Source organism: Saimiri boliviensis, chromosome 8, assembly GCF_048565385.1.
Source record: "Saimiri boliviensis isolate mSaiBol1 chromosome 8, mSaiBol1.pri, whole genome shotgun sequence".
NCBI classification, from domain to species: domain Eukaryota; kingdom Metazoa; phylum Chordata; class Mammalia; order Primates; family Cebidae; genus Saimiri; species Saimiri boliviensis.
Window position 1 is genome coordinate 115,506,961 of NC_133456.1, and position 11,101 is coordinate 115,518,061.

Sequence of the window (11,101 nt, forward strand, 5' to 3'; positions counted from 1 at the left end):
TGCAATTCCTCATCTATATGCTTCTCAGCAGAGTTTGTGTCTTTTTAAGTTCTGGCTTTGTTCATCCACTGAGGTCATTGACTCGGGGTGTGCAGGGGCCTGGTGTGGACATCAGTGTCGCTGCGACACCCAGCTCAGCACAGGGCGCTCACTGTGGGTTCAGTGAGAAATCCACGAGGACCTGTGGTCCCCAGGCCCTCACAAGCCATGGAGGAGTTTGGAATGTTTCAAGGGGTAATTGAAAGCTCCTTCTCCCTTTTAGCCATGTTTCATAGCTCTGAAACAGTTCCCAGGTTATGTCTCTTGGTGGGACCAGGCCCCGGGGACAGCTCTCCCTCGAACGACTCTTAAGCTCTCCTTTACTCCTGCTAAGGTCTCCCACACCCATGTCCCCCTGAGAGAGAATGGAAACTGGCTCCCCAGGACCCTCCCTTGTGCCTTCCCTGTCCCAGTCTCAGAGTTTGAAGGCAGTGGGGGCCGAAGGAAGAGGAACTGAGAGAAGCCAGGAGTTCAAGAAGCAATTGGTTTAATGGGGTGAGGAGGTTGGCAGGAAGGCGAGCCCTGCGGCTCCTCATTCTGCCCTGGCGGGGGCTGGCGTGCAGGAGGGGAGCCCCGAATGCTTTCAGGCCTGGGGTCAACAGGGAGAGGACAGGAGAGCAGGAATGCATGAGCTTTGCCTCTTGCCGTGGGGAGGGAGGAGGAGACGCTGCCTGCAGGGAGGAACAGGAGCCGCCTGGTCTGGGGAGGTTGGGCAATACTGCACTTCTGTGTGTACCGATGGAGGAGGAGGGGAACGGGGTCCGAGGCCGGAAGACATCAGAGGGGCTCGGCAGTGCAGCAGCCTGTGAAACTGACCCCACAAAACGCAAACCAGCAGATGGCACCCTCGCCCTCCCCTCGCCCTGCCCTCGCCCTCTGTCCTTGAGGCCTCCCCCTCCAGCTCTGCCTCTACTTCTTCCTCCCAATCTGCGCCATCAGGTGGGCGTTGGCGGCAGCCTGGGCACGCAGGTTCTTGGCCTTGGCGATGCTGAAGAGGTGGTTCATGATGTTGGTGGGGACGTCGAGGGACAGGGTGAACTTGGTGCGCTGGGGACTCTTGGCTGTGTCCTGATGTGCCTTTCCCCTGGGCTGTGCCTGGGACACGTATTTGTACCGGGTACCCCCAGCTCCACCCCTGGCCCCGGAGAGAAGGAAAGTCCTTTTCCCTTTACCCTCCTCCTCCTCTCCTGAAGAGGGGTCTTGGCTGGGCAGACGATGGAAGCTCCTCTTGCTCAGCAGGGATGCGTCCAGCCCCTGGCTCTTCTCGGCCTCAGACAGGGCGGTGTTGAGGCAGCTGAAGATGGGCTTGGCCTTGTAGAACTTGTGGGGGAGGCCTGTCCTGGGGCCCCCCAGGAGCAGCAGCAGGACCAGCAGGAAGTGGATTGGTGTCCGCATCTCTCCCTGCAGCAGAAAAGAGGGACGTGGCAGGGGCAGGGGAGGGGCTTGGCGCTCGGGAGGATCTGGATTCAAATCTAATAAGGTGTGGTTACTGTTCCCCCATGAGGGTTCTCCAGGCAGGACCCTCAGACCCGCAGCAGCAGCCCTGCCTGGAACGTCCTTAGGAATGCAAGACATTCTCAGGTCCTTTTCCAGAATGAGTAAATCAAAAGCTCTGGGGCCCAGCTGCCTGTGTTATAACAATCCTGCAGATGATCTCAATGATCACTAAAGTGTGACAACTATTTATTACCTTATTAGTATTTATGGGTTTTATTTAATTCAGCTCTGCAGGCAGCCACTGCCCCTGTAAAGCAAATAACTAACATACTAAGTAAGCATTTAGCAGCCTACCGTGGTTGATTTTAACGGCAGGTGAATTTTTTCTTCCTTCATCATTGGCAAGGCTAACTGAATATATCTCTGTTGCTTAAAGACCATGGCTGGGCGTCTAGTCAGTGTTTTGAAGACAGAGCTTTAAGGCTGGTTTCTCACTAGGCTGTCCTAGTTTTGTGAGAACAATCATTTGTTATTAATAACTAGGTTGGTTTTTCTACAGAATTTATGAATTTATGAAGCCAAAGTCAGACCAAGTATCATCCGGGGAGTACCGCCATCCTCTAACCACGGGACCTCAATGCCAACATTATCTGTGGTCTCTAAGATGTGTGGGATCCTGGTTCTCAGTCGGATGGAGTCAGAGTGGTTGTCCAGGGCAAGGAGGAGACACTGAGAACCCTGAAAGGGTCATAGTCTACACGGACCAATGGAATCCATTCTTTTATTTCAAAAAGAAAAAGAAAAGAAAAACTGGCCAGTCACGGTGGCTCACACCTATAATCTTAGCACTTTGGGAGGCCAAGGTGGGAGGATCGTTTGAACTCAGGAGTTCAAGAGCAGTCTGGGCAACATAGTAAGACCTCATCTCTACACACACACACACACACACACACACACACACACACACAAATTAGCTGGGCGTGGTGGTGTGCACCTGTGTTCCCAGCTACTCAGGAGGCTGAGGCAAGAGGATTGCTTGAGCTCCAGAGGTCGAGGCTACAGTGAGCTGTGACTGTGCCACTGCACTCCGTCCTGGGCAACAGAGCAAAACCCAGTCTCAAAAAGGAAAGAAAAAACCCTAAGTGTTAGCGTAGGGAATGCTGTGGCAATAAAAACATCTAACTCAGTGGCCCTCATGTAACGTGGACTATTCGGGCTCAGAGCATCACATGCCCTTGCTGGTTCACCAATCACCAGCGTTAAACAAGGCATCAAACTGCTGCCTTCATCAGGGGAGAGGCTTGTGCTGAGCCACCCGCACCTCCCGCTGGGGCTCCTGCACGGTGGCAGCAGGCGGCTGTGCTGGAGGCCATCAGAGTTCGGGTGGCCTGTGATCACTATTCCTTAGGATTGTGAGGTGGGCGGGGTTGACTTCCTGTGCCGTGGGCCCAAACCCACCCTGCAGCCAGCCCCCTTTGCCTGCCTGTGGCACACATTCACTCCAGCCCTGCAATAAGGACATCACATTTATTTATTCATTGTTGTCCTTCAGCATGCCTGAGGGCGAAACAGTGAGGCGCACATGCCAGGACTTTTATCTAAACTCCTTCTAGAGAAAGCACGGCTGCCGTCTGCGGCCAGCTCACACCCCGACATGCCTGTTCTCTCACTGCAGTGTGAAGATGAACCATCCCCCAGGCTACCCTGTGAGATACAGGCAGCGAAAGGCTCTGCTCATTGCCTTTGTGGGCTTTACCTGAACTTGAAGATTACTTTGTTACCTAAGACACACTTGAGTTTCACAAAAGCAAGCAAGAAACGTGGTTCACTGTAAACTTGGGATAATTCTTTTCTTATGTTAGTTTTAAATAAATAGGAACAATGGGGCAAGTAAATCACCTGGGGATTCACCTGGGCCTTCAGCAGCTTGAGGCTGGCATTGGGTCATGGCATTCTTTGTGGTGATGGTGCAGAGCAGGGCCAGACAGGACTGGCGGTCAGGGCTCCAGCTCCAGCCTCCCTCTGCAGCTCCTTGTCAGTGTGGCCTTGACCAGGCCATTTCCCATACGTGAGTGCAGTGGACCCAACCCAAGCCCGTCCAGACAGCCTTAGGCTGTGAGCGATGGATGGGCTTGGGTTGGACCCGTCCTTACAAAAGGAAGGCCCTTTTGTAAGGGCCTTTGGGAAGGCCCCCTTCCTTACAAAAGGAAGCCTGGGGCCAGGTGCCATGGCTCACGCCGGTAATCCCAGCACTTTGGGAAGCCGAGGTGGGTGGATCATGGGGTCAGGAGTTCAAGACCAGCCTGGCCAGCATGGTGAAACCCCATCTCTGCTAAAAGTACAAAAATTAGCCAGGTGTAGTGGTGTGCACCTGTAGTCCCAGCTACTCATGGGCTGAGGCAGGAGAATCTCTTGAACCTGGGAGGGGGAGCTTGCAGTGAGCCGAGATTGTGCCACTCACTGCACCCCAGCCTGGGTGAAGAGTGAGTCTCTGTCTCAAAAAAAAAGTAGCCTGTGTTTCTTTCTAAAGAGGATCCTGTAAATACCTGTCGTTTCACTTACCCTGAAAACAGACACACATGATACACAAAAACATAAGCAAGCACATATACATACTCACATACTCATAAACACGTACACATGCACACATATACACACACATATGCACTCACATACAAATACACACATACACACATGCACACACATACTTCACACGTACATACACACATGCACATGCATACACATACATATGCACTCACATACAGATACACACATACACTCATGCACACACATACACACTTCACACGTACATACACACATGCACACATATACACATACATATGCACTCACATACAGATAAACACATACACACATGCACACACATACACACCTCACACGTACATACACACATGCACACGCACACACATACACATCCATATGCACTCACATACAGATACACACATACATACATGCACACACATACACATAGACACACACACATGTGCACACACATACACACCTCACACGTACATATACACATGCACACATATACACACATATGCACTCACATACAGACACACATACATACATGCACACACATACACACCTCACACGTACATACACACATGCACACACATACACATATGCACTCGCATACAGATACACACATACACACATGCACACACATACACCTCACACGTACATGCACACATGCACACACATACACATAGGCACACGCACATATATACACACATGCATGCACATACACGCCTCATGCATCATACTATACCCATATACACATGTGATTCTCATCCCACATACATATAGACACATGCACACGCATACACCTCACACATACATACACACATGCAAACATACATATACACCTTACACACGTACACACGCACACACATATACTCATATGCATAAACATTCACCCAGCAAAGTTTCTGTCAAAGCCTGCTGCTTCCTCTGGCTCTCCACATTGAAGCTGCTGCCTTTCTCTCCTTTAATTTTTTTTCTAAGAAATTAGGTTTTGTTTCGTTTGTTCAATTTACTTTGCATGACAAACCTTTGGAGCTTATTTTATGTAATAATATTTTTCATAATTTATGAAAAAACACATGATCCTTGCTTTAAATAGTCCAAACCTATGAACTAGCCAGATCTGGGCATGCAGACTGGTGCAGGGAGAACAACACAGGCTTTGGAGTTAGACAGCCACGGGCTTAAATTCCTTCATTGTCTATTTGCTGAGGGTTTGGGCAGAAAAGCTCTGTGAATTTCAATTTCCTTCTCTGATAAATGGGATAACAATCACCACCTCATAATGGTTAAGTGAAGGATTAGATGAAAAACATGGATGTGTGTGTGAAAGCTCCTGGTCTAAGCAGATGCTTAATCAAGGCTGACCTATCCCTGAATAATCCCCAGGTCTTCTCAGGAGAAGATCTGGTCTGCATACAACCTTCTCAAGTGTATTTTACACACACAGATGTGCATACACAATTCACATGTGTACAGAGAGACCAGGTAGTCTGAGCAAGGACTTGATCCTGCAGACCCACGTCCTTGCTGTACTGTACCTCCGGCTTGTAGCTTTTGGCTATGCGCTACCCTCTTCACCCTGACCTAGGCAGACTCCTTTTACCCCTAGTCTAGGAAGTGGTTCTCAGCTTTCAAGTGCTTTGGACTCATGTGGAGGTGTGGTTCAAACACGGCCTGCGGCGCCCCATCCCAAGAGCTTCTGAGTCACTGGGTCTGGGATGCTCCTGAGAAGCTGCATTTCTAGCAGCCTGGTGGCGCTGATGCTGAGGTCTGAGGACCACACTGAGAACCACTGCTCTATGTGCTCTGACCCATCTCTGCGCTCCTTGGAACTGTACACTGGAATTACAGGGTTGCAGTAACCATATCTGGAAAATGGGCTTTTCTTTCCTTAAAGAAAAGCATCCAATGACCAGACCGTCAGCTTTCTCATTTGCAGAGGACCGACTGAGTTGTATTTCTTAGCGTATGAAGCATGATTTTAGCTGCCTTATACCGTCAAGGCATCTTAAAGCTTGGAAATTATTTTGAATGGCTTCCTAACCCTGAAAGGGTTAGAAAAAAAAAAAAACCAAAAACCAATTTGGAAAAATACTGGTGGGAAAGTGGTGGAGACTCTCTGTCTTTGTGTGCCTTTACTCCTTGATCCCCTTACCCCTTTCCCCACCAGACTCAGTCCTGTCCCTCCCACTCACTAGCTTGTGCCTAACCGTCCCGGGCCTCAGTGTGTTCCTCTTGGAGAGCAGGGGATTGAGTTTGAGAATCTTTGTTCTGATTTCTTGCTTTTTCTACTTCTGAAAGCCAGCGGTCCCTCTATGAAAAGGACTGGGGGAATGAAATGATTTCTCGATTTTCACCAAGTGAAAGATGCCTGGACTCTGGGTGGGTGCAAACTAAAATAGAGGGTGCTGTCTGGGCGAGGTGGCTCATCCCTGTAATCCCAGCTGAGGCCTGTGGATCACCTGAGGTCAGGAGTTCGAGACCAGCCTGGCCAACTTGGCGAAACCCCATCACTACTAAAAATACAAAAATTTTCCAGGTGTGGTGGCACATGTCTGTAATCCCAGCTACCCAGGAGGCTGAGAATTGCTTGAACCCGGGAGGTGGAGGTTGCAGTGAGCCAAGATTGTGCTACTGCAGTCTAGCCTGGGCGACAGAGTGAGACTCAGACTCAAAAAAAAAAGATGGTGCTGAGGTGCAGCCCTGGAGCTACCCTCAGGCCTCTGCTGTGGGTTCCACACAGCTGTCTCCCTACCGCCCCCACCTGCCCCATTTGTTTGTTTTACTTCCTCAAACCCTGCACCCAGCCCAGGGAACCCCTCCCTGCTCCTCTCTATTTCCTTCCCAGGGCAGCATTCCGCATTTACCCTCAGACACCTGGAACTTTGCACAATAATTGCAAATATTACTGAGAACTCAGAATACTTTCTGAGTCCAGGTGCGCTGTGGGGCTCTGCCCTCACTGGCTGCCCTTAAGTGTCAGTCAGCACCTGAGTTTACCTGTCTATTCCCACTCCTTAAAGACACTTTGGATGTTACACTTCTTTGGTATCTCCATTTTGCTAAATATGCCAAGCCTTTCACTATGTGGAGATATTCCTGCTGGGTCATTCGGCTCTCAGCAGAGTGACTCGGGATGCTTCGGAAGGCCTGACATGGCCAACAGTGCCTGACACTAAATCATGTTCTCAGTCATTATTTATTGAATCAACTGAAATTCAGGTTAGTATCAGGTACTTAAGACAATTTATTTTCCAAAACAAAGCAACCTCTTAAATTCTTTTCTGGATGTATATTTTATCTGCAAAATATATGGCATACATTTTTTGTTTTGTTTTTTATTATGAAGTTATACATGTTTATCTAGAAAGATGAGGGTTTCTGAACATGAAACAGCCTTGTCTAAGTAACTGTCTACGTTTTCCTGTGAAAAATCCAGGTTTTCCCTTGCAGTGGGCTAGCCTCTAGACATGCCCCTGTGTCTCATCACAGTTACAAAAGCAAGGCACTGAGGGGAGGAAGTGAGATCCCTTTTAGCTCTATATTTACTTTTTAAAAAAAAATTTTTTTGGGGGGTCAATTTGTAAATATCATGCCTTTAAAAAATGCATCGCCTTCTTACTTTTCAAATCCCAAGCCTGCCATCAAAGAATATTGTTTTCACGGACAGAGTGCTGAAGGTGTAGACAAGATCTGCAAAAGTGTCAGGGAGCAGGTGTCCTGTGTGGCGTTCTGTTCTCGATATATCCGAGGGTAGCAGATCTCCTCTGTCTGCAAAGCCTCAGCTCCAGACTGCACAGGGTTGGGGGGGTGGCATTGGAAGGTGTCCCCTTACCATCAGCAATGATGCAAAGTTACACAGCGAAGGAACCTCCCAGAACTGTGAACTGGTCATGATGAGAATGTCCGGTGCTGCGCTTAGTTCTAGATCATTTAAAATAGAAGGGTTCCTTGCAATCCTGAGTATTTTCACCATCAAAGTGCACGAATGGCCGGGGGCTAGAAGGTAGATTCCGATTCTTTCTGGGACTTTTCTTTTTAGGATCTGTTTAGATTTGTTTAGGGTTCATAGGATAAAAGAAAAGGAACTTTCCCCAAAGAAAAGACACCCTTTCCTTCCCACATAAAGTCTAATTTTGCAAGTTTCTCCTTTTATATTCCTTGCACCCTTCCGCTATACCCTTGGTGAAACACCACCAATGTTTGAGATTTCTTTGCAGCCTGCCATGAAAATAACCGAGCACCATCTAGTTATTAATACATTTGAAGGGCAAAGCTCTACACCGGCATTTTTCTGGGTGCCTGAAACTCAGCCATTCCTTTGGGCTACGATGACAGTAGCACTGTCTAGGGTGCTGCAAAGAGACAGAGTTACTTCTGAGAGCTGTGGCAGAGCCAGGCACGGAGACGTGAGGGACCTGGGTCAGCCTCCAGTTCCCAGCATGTGGAAGGGAGAGAGGACAGCGCGTGAAGCAGCAAACGCGGGAGGCAAGCAGCCCTGGCCGCACAGCTCGGCCAAGCGCAGAGCTATTCCCGTGGGCTCAGTTTGTCTGCAAACACTGATAAGAAGTTAAACTAAAAACTAGACCACTTAACCTACTTAAAACAATTTTTTTTTAAAATCTTACATTTGTTTCTTTTTGGTAGGTGGCTTTGCTTGGGAAGGAAATTGCAAACAGGGTTTTTCAGAAAATGTGAGCATCAAACATCCATCTCGCCTTCACAGGTAGCAGTTAGCCATCGTAGATACCTGCACACACACCCGCAGTTTTCCCAGTGTGGCAAAGGACTCTGGGCTTTGGTGGCTGAGGACCTGGCTGGGAAAACTCCCTCGCCTCTGACTTTTCTGGGTGAATCACTTAACCTGCGTTTCATTTGCTGAATCCTAAGACGAAGCTGTTACCTGCCTCCCAGGTGTGCCGAGGGTGAAGGGAGATGGCACAGGTAAGCAGTAAGTGTAGGTGTCCTTGCTGCTCTGCAGTGTGCAGTCATGTCCTGTGACTCCCATTTGCCTCGGCATCCCTACCCCATCCCCAGTTTGCAAACTGTCTCCAGGGACTGACTTTCCTGGGGACAACTGAACTCTTCAGAGAACACAGATTTGTGTGAACACATTCTGCCTCTGATCTAACACCTTTGGAAAGCAGGTCTCTCTCTACCAACAAGGGAATGTGTTTGTGCCGCATTCCCCTGCGAAACTCAACCCGTCCCTTCGGGGCTGATTTCTGCTGATGGGGGTGGGGGGCACTCAGCTTCGCTCCCTTGGGCTTCCACCCAGGGGCTCTTAGCCGCTCTCATCTCTCACACCCGTCCAGTGCCTGGCACCTCCTGCTTAACTTAGGGCAAGTACATTTACCCTTCCTAAGTCAGTCCCGACCACAAGCTTACCCGAGAGTGGACTTCACTCCGCAGCAGAAGGCTCAGGGAGGCCGGAGCAGCTTCAGGGCCAGGAGGGCGGCCCCAGGCACATCCCCCTGAACTTCGGGCTGCTCCAAGGTCTGGGCTCCTGCTCCTCCGGTATTGTTCCTAAGTGGGCTTTGATAGTCCCTCTCTATGGAAACCGGTCCCCTCCCCTGTGTGTATATAAAAGTGACAGAGCACAGGGTGGATCGTAATTCCAGACGTAGTGTCTACGCTGGGATGAGATTTCATTTAAAATACAACCAGAACCAGCCGTCCACGTCATGCTGATGACAGGTGCTCCAGCCTCGACCCCTCCCACCTCTGCTTCCTACCCCGTCCTCCTGGCACACCCCCACTCCTCTTGCTTCCTAGCAACTTGCTTCATTGATAAAAAGCAAAGAACAAAATAGAACAACAACAAAAAAGAAATAAAAACCCAAAACAAAACAGAACAAAAATCCTGATAAAGTGAGAAGCAGTGTCTTTGAAGAATTTTATTGCTAATCTTAGTTCAAACTAATCTCAGCTTCTCCCACCTTCCCCTTGACTTACTCCTTTAGGAAATCTAGAGCCCAGACCTGCTTTGAAAGCAGAGAAGGGGTTTGAAGTCCACTGCTGCCGTGTTGTTTTGTGGGTTCTGACCGTGCAGGGTTATCCAGCCGCACACGTAGTCCCTGTGCTTGTTACACACTCTGTGCCTGCTTCCCACATAAAGTCTAATTTTGCAAGTTTCTCCTTTTACATTCCTTGCACTCTTCTTCTCAGTGAAACAACGCAAAAGTTTACGATGTGTCTGCAGCCTGCCACAAAAATAACTGAGAACCATGTAGTTATTAATCCATCTGAGAGGCAAAGCTCTACACCTGCATTTTTCTCTGGATGCCTGAAACTCAACCATTCCTTTGAGTTATGATGACAGAGATCATCATACTCCGGAGGTCCAGAGGTTTTAGTGGGAAATCGCTTGGATTTTACTCGTTATGCATCCTCTATTTATTGAGGACCTACTGTGTACCAGGTATTGCCAGGATCCTCAGGAGTGGAGAGATAAGTAAGTTGTGGCCCCTGATCATACAAGGCACTTATGGTTTAGCAAGGTAGGTAAGGCCAGGCACGGTCGCTCACACCTGTAATCCCAGCACTTTGAGATGCTGAGGTGGGCAGATCACGAGTTCAGGAGTTCGAGACCAGCTTGGCCAACATGACGAAACCCCATCTCTACTAAAAATACACACACACACACAATTAACTGGGCATGGAGGTGGGTGCCTATAATCCCAGCTACTTGGGAGGCTGAGACAGGAGACTCACTTAAACCCGGGGCATAGGTTGCAGTGAGCCGAGATCATGCTGCTGCACTCCAGCCTGGGTGACAGAGTGAGACCCCATCTTGAAAAAAAAAAAAGGAAAAAATAGAAAGGTAGGTAAAAAATGCTATAGAGGGGAGCAGTCCTGTCCACTCAAGACAGGAGAGGTGAGCAGGAGGGGTTGCAGACAGAAAAGATGGGTCAGCACAGACAGAGCCAGGGATGAGAGGGATGGGAGGGAAGGCAGGCGAGGGAGGGAGAGGTCGGTGGGGTGAGGAGGCTGTTCTGCACTGAGGTGCTCCAAAGGCCTGCGGAGTTGGGAGTTTATTCGATACGTAATGGGAAGATGTGGGGAACTGCAGTCTCGT

At 49.2% G+C, this 11,101-nt stretch overlaps 1 protein-coding gene across 1 annotated transcript; it reads right to left on the reverse strand.

The window, feature by feature from the left end:
- Positions 1-520: 520 nt before the first annotated feature.
- Positions 521-9,658, reverse strand: UCN3 (urocortin 3). Its single transcript, XM_003939057.2, has 2 exons — positions 9,412-9,658; positions 521-1,440 (listed from the first exon to the last, which is right to left on the reverse strand). Exon 2 carries the CDS (start codon positions 1,432-1,434, stop codon positions 949-951), a length of 486 nt encoding a protein of 161 aa, XP_003939106.1. The 5' UTR covers positions 1,435-1,440; positions 9,412-9,658; the 3' UTR covers positions 521-948.
- Between the last annotated feature and the right edge of the window lie 1,443 nt (positions 9,659-11,101).